At 29.9% G+C, this 19131-nt stretch overlaps 6 protein-coding genes across 10 annotated transcripts; 3 read left to right on the top strand and 3 right to left on the bottom strand.

Annotated features, from left to right (window-relative positions):
- Nucleotides 1–69: 69 nt before the first annotated feature.
- On the bottom strand, nt 70–1537 carry tex (THO complex 3 homolog tex). 2 transcript variants are annotated; one of them, XM_034339394.2, is made up of 3 exons: nt 1215–1537; nt 1011–1131; nt 70–852 (listed from the first exon to the last, which is right to left on the bottom strand). In XM_034339394.2, the coding sequence occupies exons 1-3, from the start codon at nt 1223–1225 to the stop codon at nt 70–72; spliced, it is 915 nt and encodes a 304-aa protein (XP_034195285.1). In that variant the 5' UTR covers nt 1226–1537. The 2 variants fall into 2 exon arrangements, with proteins under 2 accessions (XP_034195285.1, XP_034195279.1); XM_034339388.2 differs by lacking the exon at nt 1215–1537 and having other exon boundaries at nt 1011–1204.
- A 115-nt stretch (nt 1538–1652) lies between these two features.
- On the top strand, nt 1653–4719 carry ktub (Tub domain-containing protein ktub). Its single transcript, XM_034339369.2, has 8 exons — nt 1653–1908; nt 2206–2341; nt 2426–2518; nt 2579–2754; nt 2829–2996; nt 3071–3416; nt 3503–3655; nt 3728–4719. The coding sequence occupies exons 1-8, from the start codon at nt 1867–1869 to the stop codon at nt 3859–3861; spliced, it is 1248 nt and encodes a 415-aa protein (XP_034195260.1). The 5' UTR covers nt 1653–1866; the 3' UTR covers nt 3862–4719.
- Nucleotides 4720–5662: 943 nt separating this feature from the next.
- LOC117609975 (uncharacterized) lies at nt 5663–11504 on the bottom strand. 3 transcript variants are annotated; one of them, XM_034336800.2, is made up of 8 exons: nt 10999–11504; nt 10690–10778; nt 10471–10616; nt 8521–10381; nt 8256–8462; nt 8112–8173; nt 7807–8024; nt 5664–7353 (listed from the first exon to the last, which is right to left on the bottom strand). In XM_034336800.2, exons 1-7 carry the CDS (start codon nt 11118–11120, stop codon nt 7833–7835), a joined length of 2679 nt encoding a protein of 892 aa, XP_034192691.2. In that variant the 5' UTR covers nt 11121–11504; the 3' UTR covers nt 5664–7353; nt 7807–7832. The 3 variants fall into 3 exon arrangements, with proteins under 3 accessions (XP_034192681.2, XP_034192701.2, XP_034192691.2); XM_034336790.2 differs by having other exon boundaries at nt 5663–8024; XM_034336810.2 differs by having other exon boundaries at nt 5663–8024; nt 10984–11123.
- A 209-nt stretch (nt 11505–11713) lies between these two features.
- On the top strand, nt 11714–12827 carry LOC117610080 (protein Abitram). Its single transcript, XM_034337038.2, has 2 exons — nt 11714–11854; nt 11940–12827. Exon 2 carries the CDS (start codon nt 11946–11948, stop codon nt 12825–12827), a length of 882 nt encoding a protein of 293 aa, XP_034192929.2. The 5' UTR covers nt 11714–11854; nt 11940–11945.
- Nucleotides 12828–13258: 431 nt separating this feature from the next.
- On the bottom strand, nt 13259–15298 carry Coq2 (ubiquinone biosynthesis protein COQ2, mitochondrial). Its single transcript, XM_034337024.2, has 6 exons — nt 14553–15298; nt 14301–14467; nt 14093–14240; nt 13792–13985; nt 13533–13721; nt 13259–13450 (listed from the first exon to the last, which is right to left on the bottom strand). Exons 1-6 carry the CDS (start codon nt 14902–14904, stop codon nt 13259–13261), a joined length of 1242 nt encoding a protein of 413 aa, XP_034192915.1. The 5' UTR covers nt 14905–15298.
- Nucleotides 15299–15432: 134 nt separating this feature from the next.
- On the top strand, nt 15433–16911 carry Dak1 (cytidine/uridine monophosphate kinase Dak1). Of its 2 annotated transcripts, XM_034337142.2 has the most exons (3): nt 15433–15573; nt 15993–16343; nt 16424–16910. In XM_034337142.2, exons 2-3 carry the CDS (start codon nt 16023–16025, stop codon nt 16700–16702), a joined length of 600 nt encoding a protein of 199 aa, XP_034193033.2. In that variant the 5' UTR covers nt 15433–15573; nt 15993–16022; the 3' UTR covers nt 16703–16910. The 2 variants fall into 2 exon arrangements, with proteins under 2 accessions (XP_034193033.2, XP_034193023.2); XM_034337132.2 differs by lacking the exon at nt 15433–15573 and having other exon boundaries at nt 15864–16343; nt 16424–16911.
- The last annotated feature ends 2220 nt before the right edge of the window (nt 16912–19131 follow it).

Genomic DNA, 19131 nt, shown 5'->3' with positions numbered 1-19131 from the left:
GCAGAAAGCAAGTTGTATAGTTTTTTTACATAATCGTATATTTTAATAAAAAAGTTTAAAAATAATGTTTTAATCACTGGCAAATCCAAATACTTTTAGACTACCAGCATCGCGTTTTCTGTCATAAGTATCTTTGTCATCACAAGCATAGGCTAATAAATATTGTTTTGGATGCCATGCAACTGTGAAAGTTGCTGCTTCCACAGGTATATCTGCAATTTTTTCTCCAGTTTCAACTTCACCTATATCAATAACTAAGTCTTCAGATGCTGCAGCTAATAACTGTCCATCATAAGAGAACGATATAGTTCTCACTGGCCACTCTAGTCTTGAAAATGTTCTTAAACAACATAATTCATCTGCATCCCATAAAGAAACTAATGCATCTGCTGAACCAGTTGCAAAATATCTTCCAGTTGGATCAAATTCTATGCAAATACATGTTCCTGGATGTGCTTTAATTACATGTAATAATTCTAAGTCTGGATAGCTAAGAATGTGTACACAACCTTGGCCATTAGTAAGATAAAATGTATCAGAATCCTTATTCCATGATATTTCATTCACTTCAAAATTAAATTGTTCTTCAGCACGAATTTTCATTACCCTTGCATCAATAAAAGTCACCAGATCTTCTTTATTGCCTACTGCTATTGTGTTTCCATCGGGTGACCATGATATATTAATGTTCTCCCCTCTTGTACTGATATTTGCTGTACATTTTTGAGTTCTTGTATCCCATATACGAACTGTTTTATCTCCACTTGCAGTGGACAATAATTCTGGATAAAAGGCATGCCAGCACAATTGATCTACACTACCACCGTGCCCTCTAAAAGTTGTCTCTTGCTTCTGCAACAGATTTTTTAGAATGATAACGTTAAATTTAATAGATATTTTAATAAAGTACGTAAATAAATATATAATGAAACTATAAGTTAACTAAAATCTATAGAATATACAACAGCAAATAATAGAAAATGCCGGTATTTAAGGTTATATTTATGTACCAAACGATCAGGTCCAAGAGAGAAAATGCAAACAGATTTGTCAAAGGAACCTGAGGCCAAAAGTTTTCCATCGCAGCTCCATCCCACGCTGTGCACTTTGGCCGAATGACTTTGTTGTTCTCTAATTTTATTATGTGATTTAAAGTAGCTGATTAGTTCTTCAACGCGAGAAGCGGACATTGTTATTTTCTGGAAACTACTTACCGACTTATCATACTGTAATCGGTAAGTTGTTGTGTAGTTTCCGCTGTTTCTCGGTTGGTGGCGCTAGTATTCCCTTCTCGAAACTTTCCCGCGCCTTTTTCAATTTACATTATTCTGCTTTTCGTGTTACATTTTTCCTTTGCTCGTTACATTTTCTTTCCTTACATTATTTCCATACTTTTTATTCTTCTTTCCTGTCTTTCTCTTGCGCCCCCTTTTAGTCGCCTCTTACGACAGGCAGGGGATACCGTGGCTGTATTCTAAACCCCCCAGCCACAGGGGGATTAGGAAGTATATCTTTTGAAATAATAATACCCTCATTTTCGGGTCACATCCTGCTATACCAACTTGTATTATACAATTCTTATACATATATTCTACCGTGACAGACGAGGTATAGAATTCTGCAAACTTTAAGCAAAGTATTATTAAAATTATTATTGAAATCATTATTCAATTTTAAAATTAAAGCTCACAGTTTCTTCTAATGCGGTTACGCCTTAAAAATATATTACAATTCTCTATCATTCGGTTGCCTAGGTAGCCATGGGCGACGGTACATGTTTGGGGTAAACAAACTGGTTTTCTGACAAGTTTAATTAATCTGGAAATCAATTGTATATGACAGTTCTCGTTAATACATATTGGCAGTATGACATCTTTAGATTTAAGACAACAGAAACTTGAACAACAGGTATACGTGTGATATACGGTTGTGCATATAATAATTTAAGAATATTTGATATTCATTAATATTTAGAAGAACAACTGAGCTTATAAATTTATAAATTTACAAATTTAACAATTTGTATTAATCTTTTGTGATAGTTCATAACTAATTTCATTGTAGTGCATATATACATAAGAATAAAAAAAGTAGGTCAACTTTAAATCATTAAATTTAAATGTCATAATCAAAGTAATATACTTTTTTTTAAGAAGTATACTAATGTACTTGTATGTAAATTTTAATCTAGAACTTGTGTTACAGAGGCAACTAATTGCACAAAAGATGAAACAAAAACGACAAAGTGGTGCTGGAGGAATGGTACAAGCATCTAATATATCATGTACTCAGCTTACAAGCCATTCTACAAAATGGATGAATCCAAATAAAGAACTTCGAGGTACCTTAAGAAAGGATATAAAAAATAAGGATATTAGAACATCACAACATTTTGTAACATATGTAAAAATTTGATTTATTTTAGGATATGATGGGCCATTGCAATTTAGCATATCACAGACAAATCCTGATTTAAGTACATTTTCAGAAAATAAGGATATAGAAACAAGAATTAATGGTATATTGATTAAAACTTTATACTTGTAACAGAAATATACATGTATTTGTTTTAATACAGAAGTGAGCACAGAGGGAGGTTTCTATCAAACTATGGAAGCTACTGATTGTGCAGATGAAGAATCATCACCTATAGATATACACTCACCTTCAGAATCTCTACCATGTTCTTCACCCCTTAGAGTAGCACCATCGGATGGAGCTAGTATGCTTATTAACAGAGAAAATAATTCCTCAGTAAGCAAGTAGTGATCATAAGGACAAATTGTTTATTAATTACTTAAAATGTTAAATTTATACCCTTTGTGCAGAGTCCGGAACTCGAAGGAAACGTGGAAGGAAATATCGAGCATTTTGTGTTACAACCAGCAAATAAAAAAATGCATTACAAGTGTAGAATAACACGTGATAGAAAGGGTATGGATCGTGGTCTCTACCCAACCTATTTTTTACACTTAGAACGAGATTATGGGAAAAAAGTATGCATTGATTCTATATAATCGTTTGGTGTTTTGTTAAAAGATAGAAATGATAGTCGGTTTTATATTTACAGATATTTCTATTAGCTGGGCGCAAAAGAAAAAAAAGTACAACGAGTAATTATTTAATTTCCACTGATCCTACGGATCTTTCACGAGGAGGAGAGTCTTATATTGGAAAATTAAGATCAAATCTTTTGGGGACACAGTTTACCGTTTACGATAACGGATATTCACTAATAAAGGATGATAAACGTGACGATCGCTTTAACCCAAGACAAGAATTAGCCGCAGTAATATACGACACAAACGTTTTAGGATTCAAAGGGCCGCGTAAAATGACTGTTATCATTCCTGGAATGACGTCGGATCAAAAAAGGGTTGAAATTTGTCCGAGAGATGAATCAGAAACATTACTTGGTATATTGTTATTACTATTTTACTGAACAAATCCTTGTTGTAATATTGAGAGGACTGTGGCATTATTTCAAATTATTTTTTTATAGAACGTTGGAAAACAAAAAATATGGATAACTTAATAGAATTACATAATAAGACTCCTGTGTGGAATGATGACACGCAATCATACGTACTTAATTTTCATGGACGAGTAACGCAGGCTTCTGTAAAGAATTTTCAAGTCGTACATGATAGCGACGGTTTGTATTCTATATTTCAATAGGTATGTAGGTAGTCAATTGTGAAAATTAATTTTTAATATTATGTTACAGTTGATTATGTTGTCATGCAATTTGGTCGTGTAGCAGAAGATGTTTTTACAATGGATTACAGATTTCCATTGTGCACGCTGCAAGCATTTGCGATTGCTTTAAGCAGCTTTGATAGTAAGTTAGCTTGCGAATAAGAATATAATATAATAATTAAGTGCACAGTTTATTACACATTTATGGATAGTAAACTATATTGGTCAGAAAAATCTGCAACAGACAATCAATAGATTGCAGTGATTTCTTTTTATAAATATATTCGTAGTAATTATTATATTGGAACTGGATAGAAGAAGAATCAGTATAAATCGTGTGTTCACTTTTCTTATATACGAATAACATTTTTAAACGTTAAACATACACGTGGTAATCAGATTCATATGTCAAGACAACAGCTACAATTGCATTGTTGTTAACACTAATTGTATTATATATTTCGTTTTGTACTATAAATATAAAACTGTATTAAGAATAGTAATGATAATAATGCATTGCATATGAATGTTCAATGACAAATAATACCATATACGATCAGTAATCATGGAACATAATAACAAAAGATGCAAATTAAATCACTGTTCAGTTTCTAAAAGACTTATGATTTGATACTGTTATAAAGTATGTTTACATAAATAGTACTCCATATCAAACTTATCACAAAGAGTGCATATTAACGGTATTAAAGTACTGCACAATTTACTGCCCAAGAAAATGAGAAGGAATTTTTCTATTTATAGTGTATAGAAGATACGTCGAACTTTTTATTACAGTACACCTATTGTTATTATGATTATTATTAATATAAATGCAATTATTTCAAAAGAATTACTGTTACAATTGACAATGGAAGATATACCAAAAATATGTTAATATTGTGCCTTTACATAATATTAATTACACATTGGAATCTCTTTACATTTAAAAGTTGTATAAAAATTAAATTTTTCTAACTAAACCTTAAATTCAATACATTGAATATGTATATACACACACATATATAAATGATTTTTCTTTCCATTGATTGCAATAAAATAAGTATTTTTTAAGTTTTTAAAATGTACAATTAATTATACAAAAGATTAAGAAACATCTACGAAAATACTAAAAATTCGTAACTATGGAAGTATTATATTTCTGAAATTTCATTTTGTTCATAAGAACGGTGCTATTTAAAGCTAAAAATAATTTATTGAAAGAAAGAAATTAATTAGTGCTATATGATTAAACAGTATTAATATTGTCTAAGATATCAATTGGATGTTTTGTAAGTGTAACATTTCATAATCAATTTATTTTTGATTTTAATAATGTAAGCACTAGCTAGTATTTAAATACATATTGATACCACTTTAATATGTGTGTGAGTGTGTGTGCATGCATTAGAAAATAAACAAAAACTGTAATTAATTTGTTATTAGTTTATATTTTTAATGATCACTTTAAAATAAATGCAGATTGTAAAATTTGTATATGTTAGTTCAAAACCTACAATTTATGTAATGAAAGCTATAATTTCAGAAATCAGCAAAGAGTGTTTTGGGATAAGAAAGAAATCAAAATAAAATGTAATTTTAATTTTAAATAAAGTAGTTTTATAATATACAAAATTTGGAAAGTGGTTTTACATAAAATATTTATTTTGCAGTTGTAAAATATTTATTACTATAAGCTTTAATTAGAAAAAGATCACATTTAATTTTTACACCAATACTGAACAGTATAATTAATGAGCAGATATCTAGTTTCATTAGTTTGAATGTATAAAAAGACATTTTTTGTCATAATACAATAAAGGCACTTAAGGTCTAACATTTAAAGATATAAATAAAGAATATAACATGACTATCACTTTATATTTATTATTTACAACATGAATACATTTCAAAATTTCTTTTCATAAATATGCATTTAATAAAACGAAGAAACTGTAATTCAAGAATATTATTTTTATCTTTTCTGTATTTGTATTTAAATTTGTTATTATTCTTGCTATTGCTTTATTTTTGTTAATAGTTTTATAATGTTTAAAAATATTTAAAAACTCTGATCATGTAAAACTAGATTTCTTCATTTTTTTATTTCCTAATCTCTTATCCATCAATATATAATTACCAGATCAATCAAATAGAATTATTGGCATTTAATGAATTATAGTCAAGTTTACTCTGTGGTGTACATGTTATAAGTAATAAGTAAATTCATGCACATATTATTACAAATTCAAACATAACGCAACCAGCGCAACGATTTATCATAAAATATGTAGCATTAAAATTCAATGACAAATGGACAAGTTGCAACGGTGTGCTCAAAACCAATAATATCCTGAAAAGTGTATTACTATATGAGCACTTCATTATTCCTCTTGCTGTTGTTTCTTCAAGCAAAGAATTACAGTAGAGGAATGTTGAATAGAGTATCAAGTACAAAGATAACTAACATAAGTTCTTGCTATAAGAAAGTAGGAAGAGATGTATTACATATTCTTGTATACATGTAGGACATTTTTAAAGAGCCAACAATTTTTTCTAAATATATATGTTTAAAAAATATTGAAAATTGATAGGTTGTAAAATTTATTTTCAATATCTACAACACAATAACAACTAATTTTTGTTCATATTTTGAGAGACTCTTTATCAATGCCCCATTTATTTCTGTTCATAAAGTTTCTATATTTAATATACCATTTTATTAACAACTGAAATAATTGTGTAACCTGAATTTAGTATAAACATATTTTTTAACTAATATAATTTTATAAATATCTATACACTGTGATATGTTATGATTATTAGTTCTTTAATTTAGAGGGAAAAAATTAAATTTCAGTACGGAAATAAAATATAGAAGATACATGATAAATAATTTATCTACCCTTTTCTTTATATATATTTTACAGGTTTTCCCGTTCACACAGTATAGAAAGCTCTTTATTATTAAAAGGTAAGAAGCTGATTATCATGTTTGGAAATATAAAAAAATGTTATACTATCTTTCTATGTATTTACTATAGATTCACTAAAGATTCTTTTATTTAAGAAACAAACAGAAATTTACTCAGTTTATCCTTGCATAAATTTTCCAGTCTTTTATTTTGAACTACATTTTTTTGGTTTTATACTTTTTTTATTATGCAATGGAAGGCCATTATAGAGTGTACCATAGGACATCTCTTAATTTTATATGATGTATAATTTATCATTTTTCGGCAAATACAAAGTTGTTTTACCATTTAAATGGAATTATTAAAAATTTATGTTTTTAATATTACGATTGACATCAATCTTTCTATGATATGTGAATGATTTTATAAACAATTTTTAGTATTCACATAATTGAAAACATAAAATTGTAGAAGTTGATATCAAAATAATAGTTAAAAGTATAGTTTTTGCAAATCAGCAAGAAATTATTGCTTGAAGGTAATTAATAATATACCATAAAGTGTTGTGTACCTAACTCTGTATAGGCCACATACATTAAATCATTAGCCCTTTATCAAGCATATACTTTCTTGTTGATACACAATTTCGTGTCATATTATCAACATTTTTATAAAAAATTACCTGCATATTTTCATATGTATAATAGGGACTTCCTTTGTTGCAAATATAGCAATTTGTAATCTGGCAATGGATTAAAAGCCTTCAATTAAAATAGAAACATAAACACAGTAAAAATAATAGTTATAAAAAAATAAAAATAAAAATGATTTGGAGGGGAATTTTTGGTTTAAATAATCTTACATCCTGTCTTAATTAAAACATTAAAGACCCAAAAATCACAAAATTTTCAATAGGTAACTAATAATTAAATTTCCAAACCTACTCTAAAACGTTACACTGTAGTAGTTTTATAACAGATCTTTTAGAGAAACACGAACTAACAAGTTGGAAAAAGTTAAGAACTCGGTATTAATTACACCCTTTTATTTCCTTGGAAATTTAATACTGAACTTTTTTATCATATTAGGTAAGAATCTTCATCTATCCCTCCAAGACCATAAATTAAAATATTTTCTATACAAATTATTATTATGAATACAGATTAGATTAAGGATGGTATTCAAGAACGCATACTTTGATTTTTAGTACTCCCTGAAATTTTACATGTATCCTCGTTTTATATCACCTTGAATGTTCTTTACAATTGGCTTGGCAAACCGGGGAGCTGGTATGCGTGATGGTGGTCTAGGAATAGCGCTCATAACATTTGGAGGCCTATTTCCACTATTCCAATTCGTTGGTTGTCGCAGTCTTGTTTTGTTTTCAACTTTCATCATTGGTTTATTAAACGCCTGACATTTAGTGTTTAATACACAGTTGAATCGTTTTTATATCATTTTTTAAATAATGTTTATATATGTAAAACAAACAACACTTACCTCGACTTTTTTCACCACCTCTGTATCATTTTGTTGTTTTATTACAGTTTCTGTAGATTGGCCTTCAAAATACAGTAATATATATAAGAGAAAATGTATTGTTATGTCGTGTCATGTATGTAATGTTATAGATTGTAGGCTTACCATCAGTATTTATTGACTGACTAGATCTAGTTGGACTTAATATTGGAGAACTCGTTTTAAAAGTGAAATCTATACTAAGTGGCAAATCATCACCTTCACAACCATCAACTCCATTCTTAACTATAGCAGAATGTAAATCTGTTTTCATATCTATCCATGTATTTTCTAGCACTCGCTTTAACTGAGGTCTTGTATCTTGTCTCAAACCTAATAATCACAGTTAGATGTGAAAACTAATATTATATTAATATAAAATATAACTTACTTTCTTCTTGCATTCGTACTATCTGTTGTAATTGTTCAATATTCATTGGTTGTGTTGTGCACGAATTGTGACTGCTATCTGAACATGTACTGAGTCTATCATCTAAATCGGGTGCACTGTGAGCACTTTGGGTACTTTCAATACTCTCTGTAGATCCTCCAGCACCTAATAATTGAAGCTCTCCCACACCAGAATTCAATTCCAACAGTCTTTGCTCAGAACCACTTTTCATTTTTCCCAGAGAATATAATTTATTTGTTAGACTCTTTTCAACGTCTCTTACAATATTTGGCTGTGAACCTTTCATGTATCCAAAAGTGGATGCATTTGTATATCCCGTCATATTAACGGTTTTCAAAGAATTAGATACAAGATTCGGATTAGATTTTTGAAGGAACTGCGGTAATTTCGAAAGCATTCGCGGAATATGCTGCTTTTGTTTCTGTAACTTCGGAAGTGGTTTCACAAACGTAGAATCCATATTTTCCAACGATTCAGCGTTTTCCATATCGGTCTTTCCACCATGAGCACTATTTTTCTTTGTAAAAGTGTAATACTTCTTCTCCTGCAATTTGTGAACACATGTCTTTGTCTCGTTTATTTCAGTTTGAGGTTTAATTTTATCTACTGATGATGATTCCTTTTTATATGTGTTATATTTATTCTCTATTGGAATATCACTTTTAACATTTTGGCTAGGAATCTTCTCGACAATTGCTGTTTTAGAATTTTTACTTTGGTGTTCTTTACTTGTGTGATTATATGTACAATCAAGCCTATGATCTCCACTTCTGTGTATTTCTGCTAACAACTCTTTCCTCAATGATGTAGGTGCTTTAAAATTTGAACTCCAAGTTGTATTATATACTCGACATGATTCTAATTGTTTGTTACTTGCTTTATATGTTGAATTTAATGTATCCATACTTATAGGGGTTGATTGATAGCCAGGAGGCAATTTGAATGGAGAGTCCAAAACATCATTGTCCAATGAAAAGGTAGAATTCGCCAAACCCGCGGAAGATTCTATTGCATTTTTTGAAGTACTGCAAGATGCATTTGTTTCTAAGCTAAATGGTTGACCTTTATCTCTTTTTATATCACTTCTAAAAGTTGAAGTCACGCCTGCAGGTACGTTTTCAACTTTTATTGGAGAATATGTACTATCTAAAGCAAGCGGATTACCAACTTTCTGAGCATTTGATGGATATGTAGTATTCAAACTAGACGAATCTTTCTTTTCAGTACCTCTTGGTTGTAAGAATTTTGCATTTCCATCATCTTTATTTACGAGTATGGAAGACAAACTATTTGTACTGGATTTATCTTTATCTGAATTTAGTTCTACAATTTCAGCAGAAACTGCTTCTGTATCATATGTTTGATTCAATTCCACTTTGTTCATTACAGCAGATCCATTTGTAAACGTTTCGTCTGTTGGACTTAGGCAGTAGCTTTCATTATCTTTAGAAAAAGTTTCATTCATATTTGAATTTTTAGCATCTTTGTGTTTGTCAATCTCCTTGTTATACATATGAATTGAATTTGAAAATTCTTCTTCTCTACCACAATCTGCATTATGTAAGGAATCATCTCTAGACAATGAGGTGATAGATGAATAAAAAATAGAGGGTTGAGAAACGTTCATCAGTGGATCACTAAGACCAGGTTCCATTAAATTAATAAATGAATCAATTCCTTTCGAATGAGACATATTTAAAAACACTTCCATACTTTCTTGGCCTGATGTTACTACTGCTTCATCATTAAGAAGGCTAACATTTGTTATAGGTGCCATTTTTAACATAGGAGGCACAGCTTCATCTTTGTTGGCAGTAGGTAGGTCTGAATATTTATTTAACTTTAAATAAAAAAAAGTAGACATAAATAAATAGTACATTGAAAATATATTTATAACAATTTAATAGAGAACTACAATATAATACTTACATCTTCTTCTACATTTGAAAAATTTGAAGTTTTCCATATATTTGCTACAGGTGAAGATAAAGTTTCAAAAATAGATTCAAAACAAGTTTTAGTAGACCGTTTCTTAGATCTTGTAAAAGTTCTTGTATCCACAGACTTCCTATTAGCTAGACAAAACATTTAAATTTAAATACAACATTATATAAAACATCAATGATAACTGACTGATATTTTAAATACCTGATAAGTTTAATTCTGGTTCACTTCTTAACCAGGTATACAAATCCTGAACTGTGGATTCTGTTTGATATCGCGTTGGTATATACAACCTAGTAAAAAACAACAATACATATAATGGATAATTAAAACTCTATGAATCATCTTTTTAATAATATATTTTTGAAAAATTATTTGTATCATTAAACAACATGGAAAACTGAGACCTTCAGAAATTAAAATTCCTTAGCAATTGAAATGATTGTTAAAGACTAAAATTAACTCTAATTGTAAGATACTATAGTAATTGAAACTTACAATAAAGTCACTTACCAGCTACCAGTGTCATCAAAGTCAAAAGCAGATACATCAATAATTTCGGCTTCATCAACGAGGCTTGTATCGTTTATACACTGCTTCTGCACAATTTCTGCATCCACTTTTCGTTCTGACATGTTTTCCTCAAATTAGAAAATTAAAAATTTCAATGAACACATATTTTACCGTTAATGTCTTTTCCCATCCAGCTGGGTGACGTGGTAGATATATAAAAATAGTGCTGAATTTTGCCAAGTCATTTACAAAATATCTGAGAACTCGGCACAGTTTATCATTTTAAAGCATATGTATATGTATATTAGAATTATTCAAATCATTGGTGAACATAACCACAGATACAAAAATAGGAACTTTTACAGTATTTTCAATTTGTTTTCAAAAGAATCAAAGTAGACCACGGTACAAAAGAATAATCATAGACGGCTAGTTTTATTAGATTTTGCATAACGTTCTTTGACTTTGCTTTTATAGATATGACTTCCTTAGCAATGGTTCAGTGTCACTTTAGTATTTGCTTCTACCGTTCTATATAAATATATATCTGACCAATAGAATGTCTGTAAGTTTAGGGAATCATAGGTGATCATTTTTCTTGTAAAATTAAAATACGCCTTTAAAACCTAGTTGTAAATCTAATTATTATAACAAATAACTATTCTTATAATTACTTTATATTGTCCAATTACATATACATATATATATATTAAGTATTTTGTATACATCATACATGCTTCCAAGTAAACGTGAACTCAACCTACAAATTTATTGTTTCCTTATTGCAGTGTTGATTTTATTAATTACAATTGTAAAATTATATTGAGAAACAAATGCTGATATATAAAACAACAATGTAAGATCCATTGTGAATAAGTATTCAGTAACCAGAAATAAATCTTCATTGTATTTAAATTTGTCAATAATAACATTTTTTTTAGTTAACAATGAATGTTCTATCAGACAACAATGAACCAGTTACAAAAAGGGCAAAATCTTCTGATGACATAGATAAAGTTTCATGTAATGTGACAGACATTTTAGAAGAAAATAATATAGATAAGAATTCTGGATGTCAAGAAAATGCAAATTTAACAGACAATGAGGATGAAGGAACAGCATTATTAGATAATGATGAGGATGATAGTCTATTCCCATTTCCTCCAGATGATGATATTACAGACATGTTACAAGGAGTAAAATATGATGGATCTTTTCCTACAATTACAGATAGATATTTTACTCCCTACTATAAATTAAATGTACAATGTCTTGGAGATGATATTTGTATTTTAATGCATAGTAATCGTATTTGTATGCTTACTCTGGCTCCAAGTCATGTAGTTTTTAGAAGTGACACACAAATAACAAAAATAGACTTTAAAGTTAGTGATAAACTAGATAGAGTTTTAAATAAAGTGTCAGGTAAAAGTAAGCATGGTGCACAACCCCTGCAAACTAATTCCAACATTTGTATAATTACTTGTTCAAATGGACAAACATATAAAATAAAATGTTGTATAATTGGAAAATTGGTGGAAGTAAATGAAGCATTATTAAACAATCCAAAACTTTTATTGGAACCTCCACACAAAGGAGGATACTTAGCTATAGTGCTTCCAAATATAAAACTTTTGGATAAAATGAAGGAATCCTTATTAACTCAAGAACAATATAACGTGAAAATGTTAGAGTGTCAAAATGCTGCTAACCATTTGGAAATGTCTAAAATATGTACAAATAGTTTGTTAAACAGTGAATCAGAGATAATAAATAATGATAGTCCAATGAGGTGTAGTGAAAATCTTGATACAGTACAAAAATGTTAATCATTTGCTATGTATTTTTCATATAATTTTTAATAAATGTTTGTTTATTTCAAAATCAGAACAAACATTGAAATAACAGAAAATGTGTTGCTTTGTACTATTCTTTTTTGTTATGATCAATACTTTAAGTTTAAAATTGTAAACTTAATCGTTATATACAATGGTGTAATCTTTGGTGTACCTTTGTAAAGTTATTGTAAATGAAAACTGTCTACTTACAATTTTTCAAGGTGCGACCTATAGTTCTCACAATTTCGATAGCGGTACTGTACAAAATTAAAAACTGAAATTATTTAATGGCACACGATTGGAACTAAGTTTCGTAATTCACTGGAACCTGCCAGTCATTTACATCTTTCTCTTGCTTATCATGTATACTGTTATACAGATAATCAAAAAAGTTACAGTTATTATTCATTGAAATACTGCAACTAATGCTGCTGTTGTTCAGTAGTAGTAGATTCTTTGCGCAATTTCTGGGCAACACTGGCATCCTTTTTATGCTCAGAATCCTTCAAGAAATTTCCTAAAACGATTCCTGCAAATAGAATCATTCCTATTCTGTGATTGGAGATGAATCTTTTAGCACAGTCTGCAGGATTATTAATATTTAAATTATAAATCTAAAAAGAAAAAAATAAATTTTGTAAAATTCAAGGATAAATACATATTAATTGTATTTTCCTTTAAACTTTTAATTTGTACCTGATTAGTAAGATGAGTACCAACTAATCCTACAGCTGTATAATATGGCCAAGTTTGAGAAACTAATACACCTGATAAAATTAAACCTGTAATCATGACAGCACTAAAGCCACTTAAGTAAGTTTTTGTCTTGTTGCCAAACTTTAAAGCTGTTGACTTTATGCCTATTATAATGTCATCCATTTTATCCTATATTGTATAAATAACTAATAAAAAAATATCGCATTATATGTGAAGGGGAAATGCAGTTCAAATTTACCTGGTGTGCATATATAGTATCATATAAAAGTGTCCAACAAACTCCAGAGATATAAAGAGGTAAACATATAAGCCAATCGCATGATCCGTACACAGCAGACCAACCCAAAAGAGCACCCCAATTAAAAGTCATTCCCAGTATTAATTGTGGCCAATAGGTTACTCTTTTCATGACAGGGTATAATATTACTAAAACTGTAATAAAAAGTTTAACTCTTTTATAAAAGTATCTAACAAAATGTCAAATATAAATATTAATAAGATAAGTTTCTAATCTCCTTCTTTGTATAAGTAACAAATACCTAGTGAACTTGCACCCAATATAATACTATATAAATTGAGTTGTAACAATACAAGTAATCCCAAAGTTAATTGGCTTCCAAGAAAAATCAGTGATTGTAGAGGTGAAATTTCTCCAGTAACCAATGGTCTATCTTTTGTTCTAGTTACCTAATATTAAAAAGCTCTTATAATATCCAATTTTGAAACACTATTCATGTCAATTATTACCATTCCATCAATATCTTGATCCCACATATCATTTATGACGCATCCTGCACCACGCATAATGAATGCACCTGCTCCAAAAAGAGCTAGAAGTTGTAGATCTGGTAGTGCACCTGGTGGTGCTGCCATGGCTATACTCCAACCACAGGGCCAGAACAATAGCCAAGATCCTAGGTATACAAATTATTAATCATTAACATAAATATTCTTATTGCATTTACAATTACAATATAATTATAACAATGACTATTTCACCTATTGGTTTATCCATTCTTATTAACTTCAAGTATGGTCGTATTTGAGGTGGAGAATTATTAATTATTTTTGCAGCAAATGTCGCATTTTTCTGTTGTGACTGTACATTTGCTGCTTTTAAGTGTGTTGTTTCATCTTTTTCATCTAATAAAAGTTTAACAGGCTTTAGCACGTTTTGCGTGGATATTTTATAATTTTCGGCATTCTGTTTCTCCTGTGTAAAAGATGAAACATGAATTTTATTGCATGAATATAATTGATTAATGACACATCTGCTTTGACTAGATTGAATATAAGATGTTAAACATTTTCCAGTACGAAATAAGTGTTGACACCACCACACTGTTATCATTATTCGAGCTTTCTATCAGTCATAAATGATATTCATGAATCCTATATAACCTCAATTTGTTCCGATTTAATTTATTTTGTTCTAAATATAAAAGTTCTAATGCCGTTATGCGTTTATGACATCAATATTTCTATTTCGTTCTTTTTAAGTCATTGTAACATAAAGTTTGTTAGCATTATGATACATTATGTAATTAATCCGGAAAACTAAGTTACAAGGTTAAGTTGTCATGCTTGTAGCAAAACTGCATGCATGCAGTTACGGCATGCAGTTGTTGCATAATGATTTCAATTTGACATGCGCAATGCGCAGACAATAATTATGACACAGCGATTCACAAAATTATATATACTGCAGTTCACCAGAGTCCATAACTGCGACGCGCAGGTTGGAAGATGGTGGGGGAACGCAGCGAGCTCTCTGCTAATCGCTTTCCACTTCGTTTGGGAGTATCGCCAATCAGAGCGAAGATGCGTACTGGAGAAGCGCGAAGAACGAAAATTGGTCTTTTCGCAGTTATGGACTCTGGTGAACTGCGGTATACATATATATGTATATATATGACTGTCATAAAGAATTAAACGATAAAGAAGTTGTTTAACAGTGTTCGAAATTATTGGAGCATCGTGTTTGAAAATATCTTTCTTATTTAAATATATATTTTATTAAGTAAGTATTTAATAGAAATCAAATATGAAATATTTGCTTTATTTTATGTTGAAATTTTAAATGATTGAAATAATATCAATTTCTTTTAGATTAAATTGTAATTGCACATGCTTGTAATATGTACATACTGATATATGCATTATCTATTTTATTAAACTCTTGATAAATTAATTTTTAATTTTTTGATCAAATTTTAAACCATTATTTGGTCTATATTATAAGTAAAACATTATTATATTCAGTTAGGAATCGATTCGTATTAGTGTCTAATGCTATTTGAAAGTGTTAAAAAAAAAAAACGCGCCATAACCTCAATATTTGAAGAAGGGTTATGATAAGCGTGTATATAACCAAGAAATACAGGAACATTGATATAACCATAGATATATAACGGAGCATTGTGGTATTTTATGTTTAAGGTATTTGTATCTGGACTGCGACTTTTTACGATGTCAGCAATCCAAAAACCCGAAGTTTTATTTGTTTTGGGAGGACCAGGTGCGGGTAAAGGCACACTGTGTCGATACATAACAGAAAATTATGGTTATGTGCACTTGTCAGCTGGTGATCTGCTAAGAGAAGAACGCGCAAAGCCGGGCTCACAGTATGGGGAACTTATTGAAAATCATATTACAAATGGAACGATCGTACCTGTTGCGATTACCTGTAGTCTTCTGGATCGTGCAATGCAAATGTCTGATAATGTACATAAAAGATTTTTGATCGATGGCTTTCCACGAAATCAAGACAACATCGATGGTTGGAATATGGTATAAATACTGTTCAAATTGTTAAGAATCATTATTCAAAAGAAAGAGTTATATAATAGATATTTTTCTTATGTTAATAGACAATGTCTGATAAATGTATAATAAAGGGAGTATTATTCTGTGAATGCACTAAGGAAGTATGTACTCAGCGGTGTTTAAAACGTGGAGCTGCAGGAAGTGGAAGAACTGATGATAATGAAGAAATATTAGTGAAAAGGCATGAAACTTATATTACAAATACCATGCCTATAATTGAATTCTTTGAAAAACAAGGCATAGTTTATAAAGTAAATAGTATGCAGTCACCAAAAAAAGTATTTGAAGATGCTAAGAACATTTTATCCAAAATAGGATGGTGATACATTACAGTGGAGTAGTTATTAATGATCTCAGTGAGATCAAATTACACTCCAGTTGCATATACTAATCATTTTACTTTAAAAAGTATATCTTTTATAGAGACATTTTATTTTGTAGCAATATTATGTCTAATTTATATTGTATATCTTTGCATTTATGAAAACACTAGATCACATTAGTCTTAAAATATATTTTTGATGCAGCAATGACTTGTTTTGGAAAATTTCCCCTTCCGAGACTTTCGTCTTAAATTTTATTTTTATAAAATAGATAATTTATGAATTTTCATTGGTCAGTAGTCATTTGTTATACATTTCTTTTTATCGTATCTTTAAAACAGAGTAAAATCCTTTTCTTGTTACCACAATCATAATTTTCAAGGTACTAGCCCCTGTAGAGTGGCAACCCAATTCACCGCGTACATTTTTGCAGTATTACAGGCGCCAATGATCTTTCATAGCACGACTAATCTCCAACTTTGTAAACACTATTTTGCAACATTATAAATATAATTTCCTTACACATTGTGAATTACAGATAAGAGATAAAATTAGTTTTTCTTTAAAATTATAATTGTGAAAAGAAAATTTTACCTAATATCTCACGTTGGTAAATGAAGAATATCTACTTTCGTTGTCATCATTAATTAGATTTTATAAAAAATGAGTAATTGTATCAAATAATGAATATTTCAGAATTTCAAGAATAACCCTGGCGGGACTAGCGGACAATTCATTAAAAGGGAAGATGTTTGTGAAGTAAAGTTGCTTTTTTCAGAACGAAGGTTCCAAATAAAACAAAACTTTATCCTATAATTTTAACTAATCGTTTGCCATTTGTTACAAATTGTACATAATAATTGTAAAAGGAAAATAATCGCATTATTCGTTGTTCATTTTTAATACGACGTCATTACCCGAAACGATTCGTATAATATATTAGCGTCAAATGTAAATAATATTAATTAACAATGACGTATCGGTACCGAGGTCGCGTATTACTCGATGAATCATTGAACCCCGAAAGATATTGTGTACGTACACTGAGAAGACAGGCTCTGCCCTGTAATTCATGCTATTACCGAAAAAGAGGACGATTTCTCGATCTAAAAATAACTTGAAAATGCGGAATGGAATTTTCTTATGCAAGATTTGAACAAGAAGTCTACTTTGAACACGTGCAAGTATGAGTATAGATGAATCAATTTCAATAGAAGAATTGATTTTAATTTCTGATTTACTATTTTTAAAGTGAGACATTTTACATTTTTGTATGATATATCTCAATTATTAAAAAATACAAATTTTTCGAAATGAAGTGAATTAAAGTTTCTATCATACTAATTATGTAAATTGAATTTCAGATGACACGTTACAAAACGGGGATTCCAAGCTTGATCGCTTATCGAATCAAGCGAAATTCTCTGCCCCTCTCTCTTTTGACTGGTCGATAAATTTAATCCGAAAAAATACACCTACGATCGACAAGTTTATTTTTAAAAGTAGACAAAAGGCATAACTGGTAACTGGAATTCTGCATTGAAGAGATCATTGACTTCTTTCGTTGCTCGATTATAAATTAATCCCCGGTGCCTGGTGTTTCAACTTTTAATGTGCCTTCACCGTCGAAAGATCGACCCGTTTTCAACTTTCTCATCCAAGTAGCCGAAATCTGTATCGTTAATGAGGCAACGAGAAACTCTGATCGACCAGATCTCGGTATTATTTGAATAAGATTATAAATTGAATCATACATTGTCTTATTTGATTACAGAATTATTTTCAAATCTTCACATTTTTTTTTTTTTCTTTCCGAGGGAATTGAATAATGTACATGTCAATGTATCGTGAAATTCTAATTCTTCGAATGTCGTTAAATTTTTGCACGAGTTTATCTCCATCGATGACGAGATAATTTCCAGAACAATGTCCTCTATGACTTACTAAAGACCCGAAGGGGATTTATTACCTCGTTTATTTATCTACTTCATGCGTCAGTTAACTGATTTTCTAAATCGACTTGGTAAACATAGATCATTCGAACTAATTACAGTGAAACCACCGTTATTCATGAACCCTTTTGCAACCCTACTCATTGAAGAATAGATGACGAGGAATGATAATAATATTTCTAAGAAACGTTTTTCCAAGATAATTCATACTGACGTAGATAAGACACGGTCATTACAAACGTCATTGCCTCTCGCTTTGAAACCATTTGTAGTGAACGACGTCATTTACGTATTGAAAATGAATTATTTTAATAATGATTTTTCTATTGTCGTTTTCCAATATTCAGATCATTACTTCAAATATTATTTTTCAATGTAATTAACTTGATACTGTAATGCTGTTCGGACAATCGACATTTTACTGATAGTAACTCGTTGACTTTATCATTGAAACGTAGCAGGTGTAACGAGTACACG

This window comes from Osmia lignaria, chromosome 10 (genome assembly GCF_051020975.1).
Source record: "Osmia lignaria lignaria isolate PbOS001 chromosome 10, iyOsmLign1, whole genome shotgun sequence".
NCBI lineage: Eukaryota > Metazoa > Arthropoda > Insecta > Hymenoptera > Megachilidae > Osmia > Osmia lignaria.
The sequence above is the reverse complement of the archived record's forward strand: the minus strand, read 5'-3'. Positions and strand labels throughout refer to the sequence as shown.

Excerpts from the sequence above, each read along its gene's own strand:
- tex (XM_034339388.2), bottom strand. The coding sequence starts at position 1,190 with ATGTCCGCTTCTCGCGTTGAAGAACTAATCAGCTACTTTAAATCACAT. Across the intron at positions 853-1,010 it reads CTCTTGGACCTGATCGTTTG|AAGCAAGAGACAACTTTTAG; the intron begins GTACATAAATAT and ends AATCTGTTGCAG.
- ktub (XM_034339369.2), top strand. The coding sequence starts at position 1,867 with ATGACATCTTTAGATTTAAGACAACAGAAACTTGAACAACAG. Across the intron at positions 2,342-2,425 it reads TCCAAATAAAGAACTTCGAG|GATATGATGGGCCATTGCAA; the intron begins GTACCTTAAGAA and ends GATTTATTTTAG. Across the intron at positions 2,519-2,578 it reads TATAGAAACAAGAATTAATG|AAGTGAGCACAGAGGGAGGT; the intron begins GTATATTGATTA and ends GTTTTAATACAG.
- LOC117609975 (XM_034336790.2), bottom strand. The coding sequence starts at position 11,120 with ATGTCAGAACGAAAAGTGGATGCAGAAATTGTGCAGAAGCAGTGTATA. Across the intron at positions 10,617-10,689 it reads ACCAGAATTAAACTTATCAG|CTAATAGGAAGTCTGTGGAT; the intron begins GTATTTAAAATA and ends TGTTTTGTCTAG. Across the intron at positions 8,025-8,111 it reads AGGTGGTGAAAAAAGTCGAG|GCGTTTAATAAACCAATGAT; the intron begins GTAAGTGTTGTT and ends ACTAAATGTCAG.
- LOC117610080 (XM_034337038.2), top strand. The coding sequence starts at position 11,946 with ATGAATGTTCTATCAGACAACAATGAACCAGTTACAAAAAGGGCAAAA.
- Coq2 (XM_034337024.2), bottom strand. The coding sequence starts at position 14,904 with ATGATAACAGTGTGGTGGTGTCAACACTTATTTCGTACTGGAAAATGT. Across the intron at positions 13,986-14,092 it reads ATTGGGTGCAAGTTCACTAG|TTTTAGTAATATTATACCCT; the intron begins GTATTTGTTACT and ends TTTTTATTACAG. Across the intron at positions 13,722-13,791 it reads ATACTATATATGCACACCAG|GATAAAATGGATGACATTAT; the intron begins GTAAATTTGAAC and ends TATACAATATAG.
- Dak1 (XM_034337132.2), top strand. The coding sequence starts at position 15,984 with ATGTTTAAGGTATTTGTATCTGGACTGCGACTTTTTACGATGTCAGCA. Across the intron at positions 16,344-16,423 it reads ACATCGATGGTTGGAATATG|ACAATGTCTGATAAATGTAT; the intron begins GTATAAATACTG and ends TTATGTTAATAG.